Raw genomic sequence first — 27,554 nt, forward strand, 5'->3', positions numbered from 1 at the left:
TATTTTTTTACAGTAATGTGCATTTTGCAGTTTGTTTACATGGTGTACATTGGATGCACATATTTATGACTTCTTGTTACAGTATTTATTTAAAATAAAAGTTGTTTAAAATAAACAACTGTGTGCACCCTATTATTAATGTAGATGTGTATTTCAGTAATAAACTTAAGTAGGGGAGTTTTAAGTTACCAGCATTTATATCAAAATAGTGATCCCATGTCTGCAAAACTAACATTTTAAATGAAATATTGATAGCTAATCGATATCGAATCGAATTGAATCGAATCGAAACCATAAAAATAACAATTGAATCGAATTGCCAAATTGGTCACAATACCCAGCCCTAATTCAAATCCTAATGAATAAACAACCAAGAGTTTAAATATTCCCTTCTATCTCCTCCTCTCTGACTCTCTCTTTCCACCCATCCCCCCTCCCCACTCTCACCCTAACACTCAAAAAACACACACCCACTTACCACGCACACACATAAGTGCAGAGCAGAGAGGGATGTTTTTTAATTTTCATTAATTCATAGATCTTTGTATAATTATGAAATGAACGTTGTCTGAACAGAATGACTAGTAGTCTGTATGAAAAAAGTTTCAAAGACTTTGGATGCTGCACTTTAAAGATATAATAAAATTACGGCTATCTTTTTTTACTCCGATTTCAATCAATCACCACATCAACACCGTTCAAGATATCCTAAATCTGCTCGCAATTTAGAATCTTCAGAATGTTGGCATCATGTCAAAAAAGTTTGGTGTGAATTGGTTGGTTTTCCCGAGAGAAGTATATAAAATTCCACAGCCTGATTTTTCCAAATATCCACATTCAAATCAAAATAGCCGACTTCCTGTCGATCGTAGCTAATGGGTGTAAATTAGAAATGTTTCTGGCTTGATGAGATCAATATATGTATCGAGTTTGGTGACTGTAGGACAAACTAAACCCCCAACTTTTGTCAAAAGGTGGCGCTATGGAGCGCCTGCTCCACGCCCATTTATGGGCTTTTATCAGTGTCTAAAAATCATTAATACAGATGTGTGTGTGAAGTTTCATGAAATTTTTATTATTTCAAGTGGCTCCAAAACACAAAAAGCTAAAGTTAAAGTTTGACACGTTGCCATGGCAACATGATAAAAGTTATCGATAATGCAATTCACAGATTCTCATTGGCCGTGTTTCAACATTATTGAGAAGAAGTTTGAAGCAAATTGAGTAAAATTAAAAGGTTGATTTAAAAACATTTAGAAAACGTTGCGCTTTGTGCTGCCAGTTGGTGGCGCTATAACTTTGACTCCTAATAGTCACATCTCTGTGATCGGCATCATAAGATGAACAAACTGCTGAAGTTTGGTCAAAATCAGACAAAGTGTGTTAAAGTTATTAGACACTTCCTGTTTCTCATTTCTCGCCATAACTTTGTCGCCCCGCCACGGCCAAACCGTTCGAGATATCAAAAATCCCCTGGCAATTTTGCGTCCCCAATGTCTTGAGATCATGCTGACCGAGTTTGGTGGCCATCGGTGGAAAGGTCTAGGAGGAGTATTTCAAATTCCATTGCATGCGCTTTTTAGACATCCCTGAATAGCTGACTTCCTGTTTGGTGAAGCACGGACTGTGAGCACGGAAGTTGTTCGGCCCGATGAGGTCTATATGTGTATGAATTTTGGTGACTGTAGATCAATTGGTGTGCGCTCCAGAGTCCCTCAAAAGTTGCAATTTTTAACGCTGTGCCACGCCCCCCCCAGGTGACCCCCCCATGTCAAAGTCTGTCCGGCCCTGATGGCCGCAGGTTCCAATGTGTGTGCAAATTTTCAAGAGTTTTCGTGTATGTTAAGGGCCCCAAAATCCCCCAAAACATTGAAAAAAAAATAATAATAATAATAATAATCCTTAGAAAAACAATAGGGCCTTCGCCCTTTTGGGCTCGGGCCCTAATAAGAATCCTTAGAAGAACAATAGGGCCTTCGCCCTTTTGGGCTCGGGCCCTAATAATAATAATCCTTAGAAAAACAATAGGGCCTTCGCCCTTTTGGGCTCGGGCCCTAATAATAAACGGAGCAATTCCAATAGGGTCCTCACACCATCGGTGCTCGGGCCCTAATAATAAACGAAGCAGATCCAATAGGGTCCTCACACCATCGGTGCTCGGGCCCTAATAATAATAATAATAAACGGAGCAGATTCAATAGGGTCCTCACACCATCGGTGCTCGGGCCCTAATGATGCAACAAATAACAGCACATTTGGAGACAGTGATGTTGTCATACCACTTACTCACTAAATATCTTTGATTTGTTTCTGTTGTAAGAACATGTCATTATGCAGTCAGTTCTTTCAAACCATCAGTCATCAGCTGTTAAGTTAAAACACTTTCAAACAGACACAAGTCAACTTGCACAATCAGCTCTAGTGAAGTGGATCACAACATTTCTGACAACAGCAAATACTCTTCATATTCTATTTGTTCTGTGTTTGGTTTGTTTGTGGTCTGATTTTTTCTAATCTTATGTGAACTGATTATAAACAAATATAAACAAAATTTCATCTTGATTACTAGCAGCTACCTTCAGCTGTCTGCTGGCCAAATGCTCTTGGTTTGTTCTTGTAAATATTTTGTTCAGCAGATAGCTGAATAATCAGCAGTCAAGCCTTCTTTCACAGGATGTAGATGATTATCTAATGTGTGTTTTGCATATGTGTCTTTCAGAAACTTTCTCTCTTTCAACTCGACCTCCAAGCAGCATCTTCATTACTGCAGGCAGCCATCAGGAGACTTGATGTTAAAAAAACAAACACCGCAAAGGTAACTTTAGATTCATACATTTTCTATCAGCTAGAGATGCACTGATATTTACATTTGAATCGATATGATAAACCAGTAATTATTTTCATATTATGCTAGAAAACTAAGCAATGTCTGATATAAAAATTCAATGCAATTTTGTCTAAATAATAGGGAAAAAATGCAATCAATCATTTGAATTGCTACAAGAATCAAGTGTTACATTTTTGGAGAGTGAGATTTTTAACGTTTTTTTTTAAGAAGACTCTTCTGCTTACTAAGCCTGCATTTATTTGACCCAAAGTACAATAATAAACAATAATAAATAAAAAACTGTTTTCTATTTCAATATAAATTTTAAAATTTAATTTATTTATATGATTTCAAAGCTGAATTTTTAGCACCATTACTCCAGAAATCATTCTAATATTCTGATTTGCTGTAAAAAAAAAATAAAAAATAAAAAAAATAATATTATTATGTTAAAAACAGCTGAGTAGATTTTTTCAGGTTTCTTTCATTAATAGAAAGTTCAGAAGAACAGCATTTATCTGAAATAGACATCTTTTGTAGCATTATAAATGTCTTCATGATTACTTTTGATCAATTTAAAGCATTCTTGCTAAATAAAGGTATTAATTTCTATAATTTTCCCCCCAAATAGGTAGAGGTTTTAAAAGGTATAGTTTATAATGTTACAACAGCTTTTATTTCAGATAAATGCTGATCTTTGGGTCTTTGTATTCATCAAAGATGAATGCTGAAAAAAATTTACTCAACTGTTAAAAATAATGCATAATATTTCTTGAACAGCAAATTAGCAAATTAGAATTATTTCTGAAAGATCGTATGACAAAGACTGAAGTAATGATGCTAAAATTTAGCTTTGATCACAGGTATAAATGGCATATACAAAATATATTCGAATAGAAAGCAGTTATTTTAAATAGTAAAAATATTTCATAATATTATTGCTTTTGCTGTGTTTTGGATCAAATAAATACAGGATTGCTGAGCAGAAGAGAATTCTTAAAAAAAAAAAAAACATTAAAAATCTTACGTCCAATAACAAAAAAATTACAATATGTGTGTTATAATATTATAAATAATTAAATATTTATTTATTGACATTTTAATTGCACAAATTAATAACCTTATTTAAAATGCAGAATAAAAAAGCTAATTTAATGAATTAAACCAATTGTTCAGGATGTCCAGTCCTGCATCCAGGAGCAGAGGAGTTCCATGAAGATGGTGCTTGAAGACACACGATTGGTCGCCCTCCAAAGAGAAGGCGGGTCTGTTCTCGCCAGGATGAGGAAGGAGGAGTCTAGATTTGCTCAGTCTGAAGACTTCAGGTATTTCCCTCAGTATGTTTGAATCTCAGCAGGGCTCAAGTTAGTCACATTTGATCATGATTAGAGCTCAGCTGTGCCCATAATGTTTGGACAGCTGTTGGGTCCAACTTAATCCTATTTACCCAACAGCAAGAGCCTTTATACACACAGTGAGCTCCGTTGGAGAACCCATAAATGATATGAAACACAAACTGAAAAAGTATGACCAGTATGTAGAGAATTGGTATATTTTCACTAGGCCGTAATACTTAATATTTACCATGCATAATTAAAATCTGCAAAACATTGTCAAATTACAGTACATTAGCATATTTTGCAGGTGCTGAGAACATACAACACTTCAAAGTGTCTTTTCTGTCTCCTGCAGGGACTCTCTGGAGTCTGTGACGTGTCTGTATAACCAGGTGGAAGAGGCCGTTCACACGCTGGTGATGAAATCCAACCAGTCCCTGCAACATCTCGAACATGTTCTTCTCTTGAGAGAAACAGAAGACTCGCTCGGAACAGTATGCTTTACATCCCATCACTGAATGCGTGTTCATGACAGATAATAAGCGCAGCCCACAGAAAGCACTTCAGCGCTGAAAATAACACAAGACAAACATTGTGCTACATAGAATAATCAGCCACTGTTCAACGGGCAGACAGTCTCAACCTTCATAGAGAAACATAACATCACTGCGCTAAATACAGTGATTGTAATTTCTCAGCTGTTAGAAGTGAAATCCCTAGTGAAAAATAAATATACTAAAATGTATTTAAAATACATTTATTTAATGCAAAATTTAAAAAAACACTAAATAAATAGATTTACATATTATGTACTTAATATAAATACCCTGCAATTGTACTTTTAGCATACTAAACTGGTATATTTAAGGGGAGACACTGCAGGCAAAAATGCTGTTTCTTTTATAGCACTTTTTCTATTTTTGTCAATAGATTTCAATTACAATCCATATTTTTAAAGGCTGTTTTCTTAAAATGGGTTTTTTTCTCCCACACTGAGCCATAAATCTCCACTTCAGTAGCACTTACACACACCAAACCTTGCATTTTTATTCCAGTATATATCCTGAAGGTTTTTACAGAGAGATTTGTTCATATATAATTTGTTTGATTTTATACAACATTTTATTACTCAAAAAATTGAAACAAAAAAAAAAATGTTTTCAGTCTTTTCTGAGTTTATTTTGAATTATGGAGTGACAAAATGAGATACCCAAAATTCCCTCTGTAAAAACACTTGACTCTAATATGTCAAAAAATGTAAACAAGAACTTTGAAACTGAGTTTATCCAGTGTTTGGATTCTTGTACTATAAATGTATGCAAATTAGCACATATTTCATTAAATAATGCCTCATTTGCATATTTAGACCTAACATTTTAGAAAACTTGTAATACAAAAAATGTTTGCAATTATCAATGTAATCAATCAACTGGGTAAGTAAGGTGATAACTATTAGTTACTCTTTTTACCCTATTCACCTGCAGTGTCTAGCCTCGTCTAAATTGGAACAACTAATTTTGTACTTAATGCACGTTAAGTGTGTGGAAGTAGTGCTGAAGTCCAACTAAAGATATACTTGCATATATTTGATTGTGCTTGATTATACCTAAGGTATTCTTTTAATATTTTGCATTTAAAGAACAATATTATTTAAAGATCACACAATCCTCATCAATAGTGACATTAAAACATATTTTACTATGTTTAATATTAAGAAATGTGCATTGTGCACGAAGAGTACTCCAAATAAAGTTTAATTACAACTTTTTAAATAATTTTTAAATCAGTAAGTCTCAAGCGATATGTCAGTAAATATAATAGACTTAAATTATACTTAGTATAAAATAAATGCATTTTAAATCTATTACTTTTTTTACTAGGGATGGCTAAAAAAACGGCTTTGACCAACACAAAGTTTTATGAAATTCGGTCGGTGCGGGTCTAAATGGGAGATAGACATGCTGTTGTGAGCAAGTTATCAAGAAATGTTGTGGTGCAACAGCATTTCTGGCACAATTTACCACAGAAAATAACTTTGGACAAGGCAATAAATGTTAAAATGCACCATTGAGATGTACATCATTAAGACTTAAAGTTATGTTAAAGTTGTTTAATCTTGTCATGACCATGTAAAGCCAGGAATATGCTAACTGTGACATGATCTACACATAGAATTATATATGTAATGCTTAACTAGATAGTAGATGCATGAAAAAAATAATGAATAATTCATTACACAAAAATAACAAAAAAAGCTTCACATTTGTGCTTTTAAACTCTCAAAGTGCACAGTCCCATTTACTTCTATTTGTGAGCAACCTTTATTTTATGATTTATGGGTAACACTTTATAATAAGGTCTTATTTGTTAACATTTGATCATGCATTAAAGCAATATTTCTCCCAAAAAATAAAATTTAGGCCATCCAAGATGTAGATGAGTTTGTTTCTTCATCAGATTTGGAGAAATATAGCATTACATCATTTGTTCACTGATGGATCCTCTGCAGTGAATGGGTGCCGTCAGAATGAGAGTCCAAACAGCTGATAAAAACATATAATAATCCATTACTTCCAATCAAGTAATCACAATAATCCACAAGTAATCTGAAACCACTCGTCCATCACTTAACATCCTGTGAAGCCAAAAGCTGTGTGTTTGTACAAAAAAAAAATCAATCATTAAGATGTTTTTATCTTCAAACTGAATACAATACTTGAAAATACAAGTCATCTATCTATTTCTCCAGTGAAGAAGTCATCTGTTCTGAATCAGGAGAGAAATATGCACAGATCAAGCACCCTTTACAAGCCAGAACAGTCCAAAATAAATATGTGGGTGGATTTTGATGTGAGAGACATCAGAGGGATGGGCTTTTTCACTGAAGGAGGCATTATTGAACTGTGAACTGTTGATAATGTTAACAAATTGAACCTTTGTAAAGTGTTACCGCTTTATGTAAACTAAGAGATTAGTGAAAACATTTTTCTGTGGTGATCATTATTGTAGCACAGATGTCTTTAAGAGGTCTGGTGGAGTCAGCAGTCTGATGAAGTCCCGCAGCTGCTAAAGTGTCCTCTCTGAACATAAATACCATTAATCTAGCTCTTTTGATTCTTGTAAAATTAATTGTTGTTTATGTTGTTCACAGATCCAAAAATGGTGTGATGCAGAGGAGCAGTCATGGCAGAAAGACAAAGATGACACTGAGAAAACTCTGCTGAAAATAGACCAGAGACTGCAAGACGTTCAATCAGTTCTTATACAAGCAAAGGTAGCAAATCATTAAGACATTTACTCAAATATACAGACTAGATGAATGGTCTGTAATATGAATGCCTAAATGTTATCAGACTTAGATTGTGGATAATTGATTTATGTGAAATGGTGAGTTCAAGTGAACCGAAAAGTAATAAAAATACCAGACTTTTTCTGATAATGAAAATACTGGAATGTGCCGTTATAAATAATGATAAGAGGTGAAGGTTTATAAATTTTCAGACATCTTTGAGATGTTGCATAATGTGTGCGAGGTCTTTTTTTTTTTTCTAGGAGAAAAAAGAAAAAGGGATGTCGTTGATAAAGGAAGTGGAGAGGAAAAGCAAAGGAATGCATTATCCTGAAACTGACGCTTTTCGCTGTAACTCAACCGCTTTTAAAACCAACATGACTGGGTTTCTCTTGAAAGCTGAGGAACGCAAATCTGAGCTGGAGACGTCTGTCGATCTCTATCGTTTCTGTGAAGAGGTTCGTCAATAAACACAGACAATTAACCAGCCTCATTGTAGTCAACATGAAACTTTTGCAACCCATTTACTTCTGCAATGTGATGATTTCTGTGTGAAACAAGAGGGAATTGCAATAGTTACTAAAAGACTTTTTGATTTACAAATAAATTATTTTCAGTGATTCAGTCAAAATTACTCATAAATGATTCATTAGTAGTCTGAATCCAAATTATTTTGAGATAATATTTTGCATAAATCCCTATGCAATTATCAGAGACAACTGGAAAGCTGTTGAGAAATGTCATTACACATTTCTAAATACAAAATGTATTGGATCAATTTTAATTTAATGTTGATGTTATTGAGTTAAAGTAATAGTTTACTCAATTACAGTTAAAACAACATCATCACATTTGGTTAGACTAAAAGGAAAGCGTCTCAGGTTACGTATGTAACCCTGATTCCCTGAGAACACTGCATCCTCTAGGGGTTGCTATGGTGGATTAGAAGACGCAATGTTCCCTTGTTATGAATAATCCATTAGGTTTTAGAGAATCAGAAAATAATAAAATAAGATGAAGCACCTTTCCTTGCTTGATTTTCCAAAAATAAAAGCAAAAACAAATAAATTAATGTTCGGATAATAACAGTATGAATATTATAAAATATTGTTAACATTTAAAATAACAGTTTTCTATTAAAATACAATATTTAAATGCAATTTATTCCTGTAATGCAAAGTGGAATTGATGGCTACTGAAAATTCAGCTTTGATTACAGGATTAAATTACTTTTTAAAATGTATTAAAATAGAAATTTGTTATTCAAATATTTTAAATCTAATTTATTCCTGTGATCAAAATTTTCAGCATCATTACGCCAGTCTTTAGTGCCACATGATCCTTTAGAAAACATTCTAATATGCAGATTTTTTGGAACCTGTGATACTTTTTTCAGGATTCTTTGATGAATAGAAAGAACAGCATTTATTTAAAATATAAATATAACAATATAAACTACTATATTTTAAAGTATATTAAAATAGAAACCATTATTTTATATTTTAAAAACATTTCACAGTATTACAGTTTTTTTTTTTGTATTTTTGATCAAATAAATGCATGCTTAATAAGCATAAGACACTTCTTTAAAAAAACATTGCATGTCTTACTGATCCCAAACTTTTGAACCGCAGTGTATATATAATGTAAAAACCACCTGTTGTATTTAATAGCCTGAAATGACTTTCGTCTTCTATTTTCCAGGCCTCATCTCTTGTCAAAGAGTGTATGGAGTATTTAGAACAAATGAAGAGCACAAACGCTCCCATGTCTGCCTGCTTGAGTACACTGAAGGCTTTTGAGGAGCGTTTCAAAGACTTCTCGCCCCAGCACTTTGAAGACAAGAGCTCGGCGCTGCTGGAGAGGCACCCGGACGGGATATGGATGTGGAATGCGGTCTGGGCTCAATGCCGAGACATCAGACAGCGGCTCACTGAGATACTGCAGTCCTCTTATAGAAATCAAAAGCCTCTGGATTCGCCACAAAAGGACAGTACGGCGGTAAAGCACGAGGAGGCCCACTTGAAAGGTCCAACCCTAAGCGGAATTACAACTAGGCTTGGAGAAAATGAAGGCGACCCCCAAACAAACCCTGCTGGCGGTCATACTGAGACTCAAAATAGTCCTGCAGGACAAGGTGATAATGAGACAGTGACGCATTTTGACCTTCACTGTGAGCCTGTGAGGAAAGAAACATCAGCGTCTTCAAACTCTGATCCAATAATGACTGAAAACACAAACAAGGAACTGCATGTTCAAGGTCTTCAACAGCCATTCAAGCTTGAAGAGGAAGGAAGAAGTGAACTTTTCCACCGAAGCACAAGAAAAGTTTCCAAATCACACAATGGCCCGTTGACAAAATTAAGGAAGTGTCGTCGCATATACTCTCACAGCGATAGTGATCTCAGAAAGTCAGGCCGGGTCAATGAGGTCAAAGCCCTGGTCCGCTCCCATAGTGAAAGCTCTTGTTTACGAGCCATAAACTATCAAGTTTCTATTTGCAAAACTGCAGTCAAGCCTAAAGTCACGACGTGTGCAGCTTCCTGTCCAGAAAGTGACTCAAGCAGAGCATCATGGGATGGACAGAGCTCTAAATTGTCTCACCAAGACAGTTTCTGCTCTAGCGCTTCTGGACTGAGCCAAAGCGACGTCAATGAGAAGTTCAGCAGTGATGCCAAATCTGACGACCAGACCTTGACTTCATCAGGAACAAGCTCAGATACTCCAGTCCGAACGCAGTATGAGTCCATCTGCAGGTTTGATCGTGTGCAGGATCACAGCAGTACTATACTGTGAGTCAAATGTAATGTATATTTCATGCAACATTATTTTAATAAGAGTGATTAAGAATCGAATGTGAAGATACTGAGCAAGACAAGTTAATAATCAAGCTCCAAATAAAAAGAATATTATCAACTGAGATGAAGAACCTTTAAATTGTACCTTTAATTTTATCTGAAATAAAGTTTCCATTATAAATTCAAAATATAATAATTATAACACCGGATTAATTAATATAGTATTAATATTATTAAAATAAAGCTATTTTATTATAATATTAAATTAAAACATCATTACCATTACCATAAATCATTACCACATGATTATTTTATATAGTTTTAAATATTATTAAAAGGAAATTATTTTAATATTATGATAAAATGTTATTAGCCAAAAATATAGTTTCCATTCAAAATTAAATAATCACTACCACACGATTATTTAGAATAATTTTAATATTAATACAACATTTTTTTAAATATTGTAATAAAACAATATTTTGTTAAATAGTTATGCTAGTTATAATATGATATTATCCATAGTAAATATATGTAGATGCCAATAAAATAATTATGGCCACGGGATTATTTAATATAGTTTAATACTATAATAAAACAAAACTGCTAAATATTAATATTATATAATTTAATGTTATCCAGTAAAATATTTCATTTGCAAATTCAAAATAAAATAATCATTACCACTTATTATAGTTTTAATATCATTAAAATAAATAGCTTTAATATTATAATAAAACATTTAGTTAAAAAAATATTAATATGATATTATCCAAAAATAGTTTCCATTATTACTTTTAAAATAAAACAGTCATTACCACATGCCAATTAATTTAAATAATTGTTACATTATATATTATATTATATTATTATAATAAAAAACTACTATCATCCAAAATATAGTTTTTTATTGTGAATTTAATTTAAATATTATGATAAAACAATATTTATTTAATATATGAAACCATGATCAGCACCCACAAAAATAGTCTTCTTTTTAGCATTTTATTTGACATTAATCAACAGTATGACAAAACACCTTTTTGTTTTGTCCTATTGGTGAATAACATAAAATAAAACCCAAAATGAAGCTTATTTTTGTAAATGCGGATCATATCAAGTAATCTAATAGATTGATGCACCAAAATAAAATATTAAGTGACAAAAGAGTGCAGTGCAAACGACTTTGTCTAATAGTTTGTATTAGACATACTCTTAAATGTGATGATTCCTTCATGTTAAGTCATATTTCAGGGCATTCCTAAACATGTCTTAAACTGAATTGTACAAATGTATCCTGGCACTAAAATGTTGTGAGTTTATTGAAATATTTCGCATATATCTGTTTGTCCGCTGTGTATTTGTGATCGTAAATGATCAGTATTGTAGAATAGAACAGGGATCATGCCAGACAGCAGCAGTGAGGGATGCATTATTCTTTTTTTACTCTCCTGAAAGTAAACTCCAGCACATCATGGAGGAGCTGCTTCAGACGGAGAAAGAGTATGTAAAAGCGCTGGGCTATGTAGTGGAGAACTACGTCCCGGAGCTGGAGCGTACAGACGTGCCTCAGGACCTGCGGGGACAGAGAGGAAGCATCTTTGGGAACCTGGAGAAGCTGAGAGACTTTCACCAGCATCACTTTCTTCAGGAACTAGAGCTGTGTCTGAAGGAGCCCTTCTGCGTCGGACGCTGCTTCTTAAAACATGTGAGCGCAGTTTCCAGAGAACCTTTCAAAGCTCCACAAAGAACTTTTAATTGAATATAAACCCAATAAATGCTGCTTTAATATACCCAGAAAATAATACATGTATAATGAAAGAACCATACAACTCAAAAACAAAAGCAGGTCACATTTCACCCCAAAATTAGAAGTAAGACATACATTATATTTTGCATAAAGAAAATTAAGTCTAGGTATTTGTAATTTTTGAAAACATTTGTGCAAAATGAATGCAACAAAATCGAATTGTTATACCTGTAATGTAAACAAAGATATTTAAATATTATATATAATGTATTTAAATAGCAAGGTTCTTATACAACATTGTAGAGTTTCTTATGTTTGCATTGCTTTAAATGAAAAAACAAAACAACATCCACCATTGGGAATAATGCATTTTACAGAAAAAAAGTGAAATGCTTGAATGCATTACATAATTTGAGGGAAATGTGTTTGTTGTCAGAATCTACCCTATTTTCCTATAAATATAAAATCTTTTATATATTACTTTAATGCATTTTCATGCACATTTTCATAACTGTAATGCAAAAAAAGAACAAAAGATATCGGCACACTCGCAGTTTCCAGTTAAAATCAAAAAGAGTTTTATAGCCCGATAATAGAGAACCTTTCAAATACTAATTTCTATTGCTTTAAATAAATAAAAAAGCATGCACCATTGGGAATAATGCATTTTATAGAAAAAAAGTAAAATGCTTGGATGCATTAAAGAATTTGAGGGAAATGTGTTTGTTTGTCAGAATCTACCCCTATTTTCCTATAAATATAAAATCTTTTATATATTACTTTAATGCATTTTCATGCACATTTTCATAACTGTAATGCAAAAAAAGAGACATTATTTGAATTGCAAGGTATTAATACATAATTGTGTAATATGTTATATTTGCAATGCTTTAAATAAGAAAAAACAGCATCCAGCATTGACAATAATGAATATTACAATCAATCAATAAATTATTTAATCAATCAATCAATCAATTAATCAATCAGTCAATCAGTCGATAAAGTAAAATGCATGGATGCATTACAGAATTGTCATTTCAAGTGTCAAAATCTACCCCCATTTTCTAATAAATATTAAATATATTTTGTTTGAGAATTTTGTGACTCACTCATGTAGTAAGACTGAAAGAAACAAAAGCGCATGCTAAAAAAGACCACTTTGCAACAGTGATTCTAACATCATGTCTCTCAAATTCAGAAAGAAAACTTCAGCCTGTATGCATTATACAGCAAGAACAAGCCTCGATCTGAGAGACTGCTCATCGATCACGGCAGAGAGTTCTTTAAGGTAAGATCTCCCTCCTTAAGACATCCAAATGTGATATTTTAATGTAATTTATTTAGTATTCAGAAAAATTTTAGTATATACACTGCTTTACATTTAGACAGTCACAGAAATGTACAGCTTCAACATAAAACATAAACAGTTTTACATGGCACAACTTTAGAAATATAAAGACAATGCAACTAAAAGTAAAATAATATATTAAAAATAATATATATGGGTCAAAGATGTTAAGATATCTAAGTCAAAAGAAATGTACAAAAGTGATTTTATGTCCATAGAAAGCATGTTAAATGTAAGTAAAGTGTCTAGTTTTAAGGTTTCAAATAAGTTTTTGGAGAATCAAATGTCAATATTTGGAAATAATGGAAATTTGAAATAATGTTACATTGTAAGTCAGTGTAACACAATATTTATGTAAAAATAAAAATAAAAACATGCTTTTTCTGACTCGTACATACTAAAATATACAAAAAAAATAAATAAATAAGGGAGCGTATTAAATTTTATTGTGTTTTAAATTAGTAAAAAAAATCTTAGTTTTAACCTAGGATAGTGGCAAATTCTAAAAATGTAGAATTACAACTAATTAGTATTTGGGGTGGAAGTAATTTGTCTTTTAATATGTTATAAATAGATTTTTGTTGTAAATATTCCTGACAAAATTGTTACACTAAATTACATATTAGTGGGTATCATAGTAGTCTGTAAATTAGGGAAAAATGCAATTAAATTAAACTGAAAATTGAAAATCTTTTTGGTAAAAAACAACAACAATTTAAAGCAGTATTACACTTTTATGCTCTGGTATTTGACCTATATATAATGCATAAAAATAAATATTATAATAAAAAACAAAAATCATAAATGTTGTCTTAAAGTACTAAAATTAGTAAAACTAAAATTAATTTAGCTTCAGAAATTAAAGCTAAAAGAAATATTTTTTTTTAATTAATAAAAAGGACAAAAGCACATAAAAATGACTAAAGTTCAATTACATGATGGGATTCTCTTTTGTCAGTAAATTATGGAGAAAGGCATTTTCAATGACAAATGTATTTATGAATGAAATCTCATTCTTAACATCTCATTTATTACAAACACAATGAAATCAGTCTAATTCAATGTTCTTTGACCCTCAACAATAGCATTTGCACATCTGTCTCTAAAGTATTACGTACATAAAAGATCTCTATCCAACTCCTTTCTGTTAATACTTGCGAAAAATAAAGAAAAAAATCCCCTCGGAAAAGATCACAAAAAGAAGATTATGAAAGAGTTTATCTGGTAATGCGATATTTCACACATCTGACAAAAAAATAAAGTATTGGGCAAACACGCGCTGGAACAGGCCTCATCTCAGCCGCGTTGGGAAATGTTGAGGTCATTCTATTGAAAATCTCTGTCATAAACCGTGAGTGCATTTCCAGATGGGACACACCTAACAAATATTAAGTGTTGACTTTTATCTACCTCATGCAATTGAGAAACATCCTCATGAGGTTAATGTAGCATTTAATGAATCAGTTTAAAGTATTTTGAATGTGATGCTTCTGATGCTTTATCTGTGTATTAATTGTAGTAATATGATGTGAATTACAGAAGAAGCAGCTGCTGCTGGGTGATAAGATGGATCTGTCTTCATATCTGCTGAAGCCTGTGCAGCGCATCAGTAAATACGGCCTGCTGCTGCAGGACATGCTGCGCGAATGTGAGTCTGGAGTGCAGACGGGACATGAGCGCCTCGAGATACAGACCGCGCTGGAAATGATCCAGTTTCAGCTCCGCCACGGAAACAACCTGCTCGCCATGGACGATATTCAAGACTGTGATGTGAGTGTTTTTGTTAACAAAAGCTATTCATTTTGTTAATTAAACTAAAGCTGATAATGAAGTAAAATGTAAAAAATAAATAGAAAATAATTTTGGTAACTAATTGCAATAAAAAAGCTGAATTTTTAAATACTAAACTAATTGAAAAATAACAATATTTAACTAATTATTATTGTGTAATTAAATGTAACTCATGCAATAAGAAACAAACAATATGATAAATAAAATGTCCTCTTTAGAATATTTTTTATGAGTTAATCTTCAGTACCTGAAGAATCAGTTTTAAGTAATTATTTTCCTTGAAATGTCTTTATTATTTCTACTAATATAATTTATAAACTATACAAATTTCATTATTTAAAATAAAACTGAAATAAAGTCAAATAAAATATTAGATAAAAAAAATAACTAAACTAATTAAAAAATATAAATGTTGCCTTGAAAGCTAACTGAAATAAATAAGTTGTACTAAAATTACTCATTTTTAATTTACTAATTTTAAAGTACTAAATATTAATAAAGTAATTAATTTTAAAAATCAATTCAGCTTTATAAATTAAAGTTAAATAGAAATGTTTATAGGAAAAATAAAAATAGGAATAATGAAGATACAATACTAATAAATACTATAACATTATATAGATGACAATGGAGTGATTCAAATGAGTTTACAACATCTCAGAAAACCCCAAATACACATTTTAAATTACTTTTACTTTTATTTTTTAAATACTAAACTATTTGAAAATATAATTAATTAACTAATTATTATTGTGTAATTAAATGTAACTAAGAAACAAACAATATGCTAAATAATATTTCCTATTAGGCTATTTTTCATGAGTTAATCTTAACATTCAGTACCTGAAGAATCAGTTCATATTTTTAAGTGTAATGTTTTAGGTAATTATTTTCCTTGAAAGGTGTTTATTAATTCTTCTTAAATAATCTATATAAACTATATTTTTTTATAAATTAAAATAAAACTGAAATAAAGTAAAATATAATATTAGACAAAAAAAAATTAACTAAATTAATTTACAAAAAATGTTGCCTTGACAGCTAACTAAAATAAGTTGGACTAAAATTACTCATTTTTAATTTACTAATTTTAAAAATACTAATTGTAAAATAATTTAAATATATGAGTTAAGTTATTAATATAGAAACATAATAATTCAGCTTTATAAATTTAAAATTAAATAGAAATGTTTGTAGAAAATAATAATAATAATAATAATAATAATAATAATAATAATAATAATAATAATAATAATGATAAGATTACTAAAACTCAGACTCAAACTAAATACATATATTTAATAAATTTAATAAACAATGGAGTGATTCAACTTAGATTACAACATCTCAGAAAACCCCAAATCCATTTCAGTTGACAAAACTAGGCAGATTTTGTCTTCAACCCTGTAATTTAGAAAAGCGTGTTATGGCAAGCGTCATTATTGCAAATACTGAGGGTTAGTGATTTGAGATGAGAAGTGAAGTGTAATAAACATTTAAGGCTTGATCCTTTTGGCCAGTAAAACTAAAAAATCAAAAAACCCTAGCAACTATATAGCAATGCAAAAATTCACTAAAACACCTTAGAAAAAACATAGCATCACCCATCAACTTGCATAGGCCAACATCACTAAAAAATGTACAATAGTGTTTACCAGTGTTGGAAAAAAATTACGTAATAATATTACTTTTTCCTAGTAACTAGTAAAGGTAACGCATTACTTTTTAATTGACAAGAAAATATCTGAGTTACTTTTTTATTGATTAAAAGCTCTCCTGTCCCCATGTTGAGAGAAGTTGTTACTTTAGTTCAAGAATAAATGTGAACATGCATTCATTCATCTCACTCACTAAAAAAACAGATACAGTTATTCTTCAAAATGAATAAAAACTGTGAAGTTCAACTCAGAATATGAAGCAAACTTGCAATAGTTAAATATGTTAAATAATACAAATATCCTTTATGTATTTAATCCCATTTTATTAACTGATGTCTTTGCTGCTGACCTTCGGTGGTCCAGTTCATCCATACTAATAAGCAAAAATTACTTAAGACATTTTTTTCCTTTTTTTATTGCTGAAGAGTTGACTTTTTTTACTGCGGTCTACTGTACAGACATCAATTTACTTTTCTCTAAGCCTGAGGCTTTTGTTGTGAAAAGGATTTTACATTTGCAAAAAATAGAACTTTTTTTTTATTAAAAACAAACAAGCAAGCCCTTCCCAGATTTAAAAAGTAATATAACGTATTACCTCCATAAGAAGTAACTAATGAGTAACTCAATATTGTAATGCATTACTTTTAAAAGTAACTTTCCCCAACACTGGTGTTTACTTGCTCATAAATCTATTATATGTCTTGTTTTGCATAATACGTAAATAAATATTGTTTTGCAAACATATTTGCAAACTAAATGCTGACTGAAATAGAGATATTTTTATAGAGCATGATGGTCAGGTGTGAGATGTAGGTGAGTTTTGCCCACATCACACACTGTGTGTAATTAGAAGGACAAATACTTTCATATTTCATGTGTTTATTTTCAGACTGCATGCTTTAAAAAGAACAGTGAATTAACTACACTCCCTCCACCTGCACATCAGCTCAGTGTGTGCTCATACAGTCCAGTTACTGTGCTATTATGCAATGGCTGGGAAACTCTGAAACCTTTAGGCATGATCTTCGTCTCATCAATGACACATTCACTGTGGTTTTTCTGGATCACACTCTGTTCTGTCCGCTCCTCACGTTGAAAATGATTTGTGTCTTTGGGAACTTTTCCAAGCGGCTTCCTACACTTCTCTTCACTTCCCTCCCCATCCCACTGTCTGTCTGAACATCAGTCTCCTCCACCTAAAAACACAACATGAGAGCTGATGATAGATGTGCAAAAATGTTTTCCTTACTTAGATTTTTTTTTGCCTTGTTTTCAGCCAAAATATCTAAAAATTCTTAAATGAAATTCAACTGAAAATTATTGTCTTGTTTTCAGAAAAAAAAAAGTCAAAATTAAGTGAATTTTTGCCTGAAACAAGAAAAATAATCTGCCAATGGGGTAAGCATAAAACTAGATTATTTTTTTTTTACCCCATTGGCAGATTATTTTGCTTGTTTCAGGCAAAAATTCACTTAATTAGAACTTCTTTTTTTCTGAAAACAAGACAATAATTTTTACTTGTCTATAAAATCCTTCTTGATTTTAGATTTTTTAGATATTTTGGCTGGAAACAAGACAAAGAATCTAAGAAAGAAAAGCATTTTTGAACTACTGTACATATCAAGATAATCTTACACCAGTCAAAAGTTTGGAATAGTTAATTTTTTATGATTTTTTAAGTCTCTTCTGCTCACCACAACTGAAGTATACAGTAAAAAATACCGTAAAACAATATCTTAAAAAATATTATTACAATCTAATTTAAATGTTTTTTTAAGCGAATATATTGTAAAATGTAATTTATTTCATTGATTTCAAAGCTGGATTGCAAAAATGCTTTTCTTACTTTTTTGTCTTGTTTCCAGCCAAAATATCTACACATTCTTAAATCAAGAAGGATTTTCTAGACAAGTAAAAATTATTTTCTTGTTTTCAGAAAAAAACAAGTCAAAATTAAGTGAGTTTTTGCATAGAGCAAGTAAAATAATCTGCCAATGGGGTAAGAAAAATAATCTTATTTCAAACAGAAAACTAGATAATGTTTCTTACCCCATTGGCAGATTATTTAAATGCACTTAATTTTGAATCCGAAAAACAAGACAATTATTTATACTTGTCTAGAAAATCCTTCTTGATTTAAGAATTTTTAGATATTTTGGCTGGAAACAAGACAAAAAATCTAAGAAAAGCATTTTTTGCAGTTTGGATTTTCTTCAGCCTTCCAGTCTTTCTATCACATGATTCTTCAGAAATCATTCTAATTTGCTGATTTGCTGCTCAAGGAACATTTATGATTATTATCAATGTTGAAAACAGATACCGTGATCATTTTAATTTTTTCAGGAACCTTTGATGAATAGAAAGTTTAAAATATTTTTTGTTGTTGTAACATTATAAATGTTAAATAAAATGATTTACTGTTACTTTGAATTAATTAAATGCATCATTGATTAATAAAAGTATTTTTAAAATTCTACTTATACCTCAAACTTATGAATTGTAGTGTATCGCGGTTTCCACACAAATATTCACATTAGTTAATGCATTATATGATTTTACAGCATTGTTACAATGTTATGTGATGTTATGAGTCAAAAGTTTTTTCAGAGGAAATTATGGTTATCTCATTTTTGTCTCTCCATAATTCAGAACAGACAGAAAACAATATATTTTTAAAATTTTGGGGGGAATAAAATGTTATATAATCAAGAAAATTATATATGAACAAATCCCTCTGTAAAAACCTTCAGAATATAGACAGAAATAAAAATGTAAAGTTTTTTTTTATGTTTGGAATTGCTACTGAAGTGGAGATTTGTGGCTCAGTGTAGGAGAAAAAACTCATTTTGAGAAAATAGGATTTAAAATATTATTTGTAATTAAAATCTATTGATTCAAAATAGATAATTTGCTATACAATAAACGCTTAACAGTGTCTTTTGGATGTTTTCTTTCCACTAATCTGAAAAAAAAAGCCCAAAATCTCAAATTTGACAGATGCCTGAAAAAACTAAAATATTGTGCAGCACAACTGTTTTAAACATTTGAAGGATCATGTGACACTAAGGACTTGAGAAATGATGCTGAAATTTCAGGTTTGATCACAGGAATAAATTACATTTTAATATATATTTACATAGAAAACAGTTGTTATAAATTGCAATAATATTTCACATTTTTACAGGTTTTATTGTATTTTTGATCAAACAAATGCAGCCTTGGTGAGACTTTTTTTAAAAACAATCGTAATTATTTCAAACTTTTGACTAATAGTGTAGATATAATAGGTTTTGAAGGTGAACGCAAGTCTCTCGATACAAGCTTGATGACATTTTAATCATTATGAAGACTTTGAAAAATTTATTTGAATGCAAAAGCAGTCAATTAGTATAAAAGCGTCTGCTAAATGCATTAATGTAGGCATTGTTTTCCAGCTGTGGGAGATTGCTAATGTGTTGTTTTGCTCATATGTCTGCAGGTGAATCTGAAGGAACAGGGACAGTTGATCCGTCAGGACGAGTTCCTGTTGACCTTCAGGAAGAAGAAATGCTACCGTCACATCTTTCTCTTCCAAGATCTCATACTCTTTAGCAAGACGCGCAGAACCGACGTTGGGAATGACACATACATCTACAAACAGTCCTTCAAGGTAAACCACTGCTTGACGCACCAATGAACACGTCAAAATATAGATGACTTTCTCTTTCACATTAGCTTCCTGTACTCTCTCAGACCTCAGACATCGGTATGACCCATAATTCTGGTGACAGCGGGCTGTGTTTTGAGATCTGGTTTCGAAGAAGGAAGTCGCAGGACACGTACGTCCTTCAGGCACCGAGTCGAGAAGTTAAGGAGAACTGGACCAGAGACCTAGAGAGGATTCTGTGGGAACAAGCCGTCCATAATAGAGGTAAAATATGTAACTTTAAAATATGTTAACCTTATTTCAAAAAACGATTTCAGTAACTAATTCATTTAAGTTAAGTATAATAAGTGTGTATTCCAAATAGCTAATTTAAGTTAAAGTAACTAAGCAACTGTTTGGTTGGGAAAGTCAGGTTTGATCACAGGAATAAATTACATTTTAAAATATATTAACATAGAAAACAGTTATTTTAAATTACAATAATATTTCACATTTGTACTGTTTTTACTGTATTTCTGATCAAATAAAAGCAGCCTTGCTGAGCAGAAGAGACTTTTTTAAGTGTGTATTCAAAACAGCTAATTTAAGTTGAGCTAACTAAGCAACTGTTTCGTTTCTGACATTATGTTAAAAACATTTAAAAAAACAAAAACAAATTAGTGATTAACCTGTGATTAGATTTGATCTCTTGTTCTCTGGGAATCCATTGAAAATCCTCATGTGACACTGAAGACTGGAGTAATGATGCTGAAAATTCAGGTTTGATCAGAGGAATAAATTACATTTTAATACACATATATATATATATATATATATATATATATATATATATATATATATATATATATATATTAACATAGAAAACAGTTATTTTAAATTGCAATAATATTTCACATTTTTAAAGTTTTAACTGTATTTTTGATCAAATAAATGCAGCCTTGGTGAGCAGGAGAGACTTTTTAAAGTGTGCTTTCCAAACAGCTAATTTAAGTTGAGCTAACTAAGCAACTGTTTGTTTTCCCATATTACGTTGAAACCAACATTTTTGAAAAGAAAATAAGTGATTAACCTGTGATTAGATTTAATTTCTTATTCTCTGGGAATCGATTGAAAATCCTGATGTGACACTGAAGACTGGAGTAATGATGCTGAAAATTCAGGTTTGATCAGAGGAATAAATTACATTTTAATATATATATTAACATAGAAAACAGTTATTTTAAATTGCAATAATATTTCAAATTTTTTACAGTTTTTACTGTATATTTAAGCAAATATATGCAACCTTGGTGAGCAGGAGAGACTTTTTTAAGTGTGTATTCCAAACAGCTAATTTACTAAGCAACTGTTTAGTTGGAAAATTCAGGTTTGATCACAGGAATAAATTACATTTTAATATATATTAACATAGAAAACAGTTATTTTAAATTGCAATAATATTTCACATTTTTACAGTTTTTACTGTATTTTTGATCAAATAAATGCAGCCTTGGTGAGTAGACTTTTTAAAGTGTGTGTATTCCAAACAGCTAATTTAAGTTGAGCTAACTAAATTTCGTTTCCCATATTATGTTGAAAACATTTTTTTTTAAAAACAAATTAGTGATTAACCTGTGATAAGATTTGATTTCTTATTCTCTGGGAATCCATTGAAAGTTCAGGTTTGATCACAGAAATAAATTACATTTTAAAATATATATAAACATAGAAAACAGTTATTTTAAATCCATAGAAAAATTGGTGCCTTTTTGGAAATTCAATTGTTTGAGATTGAATCCAACTGAGATTCAAATCATAAAAAAAAAGGATTAAATTTAATCTAGGTTTACCGTAAAGCCATAATTTCATGCAATTATTGCTGCAATCCAATTTTTATCTTCAGTTCTTTTGTTTGATTATGAAATTAAAACCTTGAAACCTTAACACCACATTGAGAGCCAGAAATGTGAATGTGCTTGAGTTTATGGAGATTAAAGTACTTCTGAAATGTGATCTTGTATGTTAAGGAATGTGGTAAGGAGTGAAAGATGAACCACAGAATCTCACCTCCCATACACAGCTGCATGCATTTGCTCATCATTTTCTCCGAACACAGCCTCCGCATGCATTTCCCGATAATAGTCCTTATATTTGATTTGTCCTATAAATGATTAACAGCTGTAGTTCATATTATTAACACCGTACAAACATATAAACAATTCCACTGTATTTCAGACACATATTTTGTCACAAAACACATGCAATCATCTTTAACAGGTGATGAATAAAATAGTGCTGAGTCAGTCGTTCATTTAGAGAATAACAAAACATCACAGAATTCATCAAATTTATTGATAATACTTGATAATGTTTGTACTGTCACTTCATAAAAGGCCTTTTACATTAAAAAAAAGTCTCTTTTGCACACCAAGGCTGCATTTATTTGATAAAAAATACAGTAAAAATACAAAATTTTATGATATATTATTAAAATGTAAAACAACTGTCTTCTATGTGAACGTACTGTAAAATGTAATTTTTTTTCAGTGATCAAAGCTGAATTTTCAGCATTATTACTACTGTCCTCAGTGTCACGTGATCCTTAATATGCAGATTTGCTGCTAAACAGTTATGATTATATTAAAAGCATTTCAATATTCTTTAATGAATAGAATTTTTTAAAAAAGAGCAGCATTTATTTGAAATACAATATTACATTTATACATTTACTGTCACTTTTGATTGATTTAATGTCTTTGTTGAATAATAGTATTTATAAAAAAAAAAAAAAAAAACATTTACTGACCCCCAAAATTTTTTAATAGGTATAATTATAAATTATTAGTTTTTACCTTAAGGGGTTTGTTGCATCCAGCTGCTAGTTGTTTTATTTTTTATTACTATTAATGCTTTTTAAAGGAGACTTTTTTGCTCGTCAAGGCTGCGTTTCTTTAATTAAAAATACAAAAAAAATGTAATATTGTGAAATGTTAATGCAATTTAAAATAATGTTTTTCTACTGTAATATACTTTAAAATATAATATATTCCTGTGATGCAAAGCTGAAATTTCAGCATCTTTACTCCAATATTTAGTGTCACATGATCCTTCAGAAATCATTCTAATATTCTGATTTATTATCAGTGTTGGAAACAGTTGTGCTGCTTAATATTTTTTGGAACCTGTGAGAAGTTTTGTTTAATAAAACATTAAAAATAACAGCGTTTATTTAAAATACTTTAAAATAAAAAACTTTTGTAACAATAAACACCTTGTTCAAAGTTTGGGTTCAGTTTTTATTTCTTTCTTTTATTCAGCAAGGATGTGTCAGATTGATAAAAAGTGATAGTAAAGACGTATATTGTTAGAAAAGATTTCTATTTTGAATAAATGCTTTGCTTTTTAACTTTTTATTCATCAAAGATGAAAAAAGTATCACAGGTTGCCAAAAAATATTAAGCAGCACAACTGTTTCCAACATTGATAATAAAAGTAATTAATCAGTATATTAGAATGATTTCTAAAGGTCACAGAAATAATTTTAAACTATATTAAAAAAAAACTGTTATAACTGAATATTATTTTTTTCTGTATTTTTGATCAAATAAATAGAACCTTGATCAGCATAAGAGACTTAAAAACAAACAAACATAAAAAATGTACTGATCCCAAACTTTTGAGCAGCAGTGTATCTTTAAAAGTCTTAAGATTTTAAATTTTTAACCAGTGTATTACTATTAAGGAGCATATTATTAATAGCTTGTTTGTTTGCTGATGTTCACACAGAGATCCGTATGCAGGAAAGGGTGTTCATGGGAATCGGACATAAACCCTTCATGGATATCCAGCCCAGTGAGATGGCCATCAATGACCGAGCCGTCAACTGTGCTCCAACAGGACGAGGTGAAACACCTGTCTTGGCTATACGTTGGGTATCCTGAGAAGTTAATCTTATTTAACTCTGCTTTATGGTATTGTAGGTGGGATTCCTGTCCTCCGGTTGAATTCTGTCGGCTCGGCCAGCTGTACGTCTTCCTCTGGAAGCCATTCGTCCTTATCCTCCGGATGGGGATCCACATCTCCTGTGGGTCATCTGATCAGTCCCAGTGGAGGAGATGTTGTCCGGTATGTCCACGGGACTTCAGGGATCCTGGAGGAAGATGATTTAGACCAGGAGAGTGGAAACCAGAGTACACTAGGTATGTCCTTCACAATGACTATTTAGAATTTAGCTCAACAAGGCTGCATTTATTTGATAAAAAAAACATAATAAAAAAAAAACATATTATTACAATTTAAAACAACTGGCTTCTATGTGAATATATTATAAAATGTAATTTATTTCTGTGATCAAATCTGAATTTTCAGTATCATTACTCACGTCTTCAGTGTCACATGATCCTTATATGCGAATTTGCTGCTCAAGACACATTTATGATTATAGTGAAAGCATTTCAAGATTTTAATGAATAGAAAATTTTAAAAGAGCAACATTTATTTGAAAATGCAAGATTACATTTATACATTTACTGTCACTTTTGATCATTTTAATGTCCTTGCTGAATAAAAGTATTCATTAAAAAAAAAAACATTTACTGAGCCCCAAACTTTTGAATAGGTATAATAATAAATTATAATTTTTTTCCTTAAGTGGTTTGTTGCATCCAGATGCTAGTTTGTTATTATAAACTAACATGGCACACTCCCACTCAAAAGTTTGGGATCTGTAAGATTTTTTAATGCTTTTTAAAGGAGACTTTTCTGCCCATCAAGGCTGCCTTTATTTGATTAAAATACTATTTAGAAATGAATTCACACAAATGATCAAATGCAATGTCGGATTTGAAATTTGTGATTAATAGTGCAATTTAAACATTCTCTTTTTTTTTTTCTTAATGCATATTGCTGATTTCATTTTGAATGATTTATCAGTTCATGTTATTCCAAAAAAAGAAAGAAAGATAGAATCAAATAATTAGCTCCATAATTAATTTAAAATAACAAATAACCGAACACACTTAATATTTAACTCTCCAAAGGCACTGAAAAAAATTGCTTAGTATTTTTGTTGTTTTCCAGCAAAAATATCTAAACATTCTTAAATCGAGATTACTTTACTTGAGAAGCAAAATGGCAAAAAATAACTACTTTCTGAAAATGTATCAAAATTGTAACAAGCATTTTGAATGATTTATCAGTTCATGTTATTCCAAAATGTAAAAAACCCCATTAAAATAACAATAGATAGATAGATAGATATTTAATCAGAATCGTATAATTAGCTCTATAATTAATTTAAAATAATAAATCACCAAACAGACTTATTATTCAACTCTCCAAATGCACTGAAAAAAATGTATTAGTATTTTTGTTGTTTTCCAGTACAAATATCTAAACATTCTTATATCGAGATTAATTTACTTGAGAAGCAAAATGGCAAAATAATAATAATAATAATAATAATAATAATAATAATAATAATAATAATTACTTTCTAAATAATGTAAAAAAATTGCAACAAGAAAAATATTCCTCAAATTGATTTTACCATTTTTTTCTGAACTCATTGTTTTAAGCATGCACTCACTTCATTTTTATATATTTTTTAGAAAGCAATACTTTAATAGAAATTACAACCATGTTTTGTAATAAAGTGTAAAAGCAGTTAAAATATTTTTTTTTAGTATACATACATTTGAGTCCCGTCTGGTTCAATTGTAAATGCATCAGATTAAAATGGGCTGCAAGTGGCATTTTTTTTAGCTGACTATCATTTTTACTGCCCGCGTTTCTGGAATTATATATATATAAAAAAAACAATACTCAAAACTGCACATATTGAGGTATATATGCATTATGTATTGTTAATGGCCTGTTTTAATGTGTTGTGTTTCAGTTGAGAGTTCGGTTTCCTCAGGAGAAAGTGTTAGTTGCTTCAGCAGTTCTGGTCAAAGCTGCTCGTCTGTGATTGGTGGAGACTGTGACCACGCCCCGTCTGAGGTGCCCATCACTGGCCTGAAAAAGCTGTGTGCCCACAAACACGAATGCAAAGTTAAACCCACTAACCTACCGAGCCAAACTAGGGACCATTCATGCACTACAGTACGTCATATAAATGCATCTATTTTATTATTATTTGTGAAAACATTGTGCATTACAATTTTTTACACATTCAAACAATTAGATATTTTTTCTGGAACATTCTGCTTATTTTAATTTACTCTTTTTGTTCTTTACAGGTTCAAGGGACAAGCATCATAGGAAAGTCAACTGAAGTTTAACTCATCATGTATGTTTATACTGTAATAGCCTCATGCTTTTATGTTATCATGCTTTTTTTTTTACCTATGGAACACTATCAATCCTGTGAAACTCCTGTAAAATAAAGTTTATTTTATTTATTTATTTCAGTTTGAATGTGTAACATCAGTTCATGGAACTAACTTTTAAATGTTAAACCTGCAAAATCTTTTGTTTGCTTGTTTTTTACTTGTTTTTCAGTTTCTAACTAGCCTTATTGCACAGGTGAAAATACACACAGATGTGTAAACGTTTAATACAATTGCTTTGATAAAATAAACAACTGAAGAATTGTCATAAAGTCTCTGGTGTATATGAAATAATTTGATTTTCAGTGGAATGATTCTAAATGAATTGCTTTATATATCAAAGAATCATATCATTCTGTAAACTTTGAATGGAAGTGAAGATTATTTATATTTAAATAAAAATCAGATTTGGAGAAGGGATGTAAAGGGATGTAAAGGCTTGACGTATACATTGCAAAACAGAAAAACTCCATTGCAAAACATCCTGTAAAAACCACAACAGAAATACTAGGACTGACCTGTGTTGTAGTTTCCTGTCTTTCTGTCTAGCTGTTAAATTTATCTCAATATTTCACACTTTTTAATATTTACTAATGTTTGTGTTGTTGTTTGATTCACCAAAATTAGGTCACTTCTTGCAGGACGATGTCATGGATTGGCTTTTGTTAGTTAAATGGGAAAAAAAAAATAACAACAAAATTAACAAAAAATACATTTAAAAAGTAACAGAATGAAAAGTAAGTAAAAAGGCCTATAAAATAATTACCAGGTTAATGTTTTAAGCAAACGTTCCAATTACAAA

General features: G+C 30.9%; 1 protein-coding gene across 1 annotated transcript; it reads left to right on the forward strand.

Moving 5' to 3' along the window:
- The first annotated feature begins 2,694 nt into the window (after positions 1-2,694).
- On the forward strand, positions 2,695-26,998 carry quob (quattro b). Its single transcript, XM_073852430.1, has 15 exons — positions 2,695-2,815; positions 4,004-4,152; positions 4,520-4,658; positions 7,316-7,438; positions 7,717-7,911; positions 9,158-10,245; positions 11,710-11,959; positions 13,200-13,289; positions 14,889-15,119; positions 20,277-20,447; positions 20,531-20,708; positions 24,210-24,326; positions 24,404-24,622; positions 26,320-26,525; positions 26,663-26,998. Exons 2-15 carry the CDS (start codon positions 4,040-4,042, stop codon positions 26,702-26,704), a joined length of 3,162 nt encoding a protein of 1,053 aa, XP_073708531.1. The 5' UTR covers positions 2,695-2,815; positions 4,004-4,039; the 3' UTR covers positions 26,705-26,998.
- The last annotated feature ends 556 nt before the right edge of the window (positions 26,999-27,554 follow it).

This window comes from Garra rufa, chromosome 12 (assembly GCF_049309525.1).
Source record: "Garra rufa chromosome 12, GarRuf1.0, whole genome shotgun sequence".
NCBI lineage: Eukaryota > Metazoa > Chordata > Actinopteri > Cypriniformes > Cyprinidae > Garra > Garra rufa.

What these genes read in the sequence shown, in the direction of transcription:
- quob (XM_073852430.1), top strand. Translation starts at nt 4,040, where the DNA reads ATGAAGATGGTGCTTGAAGACACACGATTGGTCGCCCTCCAAAGAGAA. An exon ending in TCTATCGTTTCTGTGAAGAG is followed by an intron (nt 7,912 to 9,157) that starts GTTCGTCAATAA and finishes TCTATTTTCCAG; the next exon opens with GCCTCATCTCTTGTCAAAGA. An exon ending in ACGGCAGAGAGTTCTTTAAG is followed by an intron (nt 13,290 to 14,888) that starts GTAAGATCTCCC and finishes TGTGAATTACAG; the next exon opens with AAGAAGCAGCTGCTGCTGGG.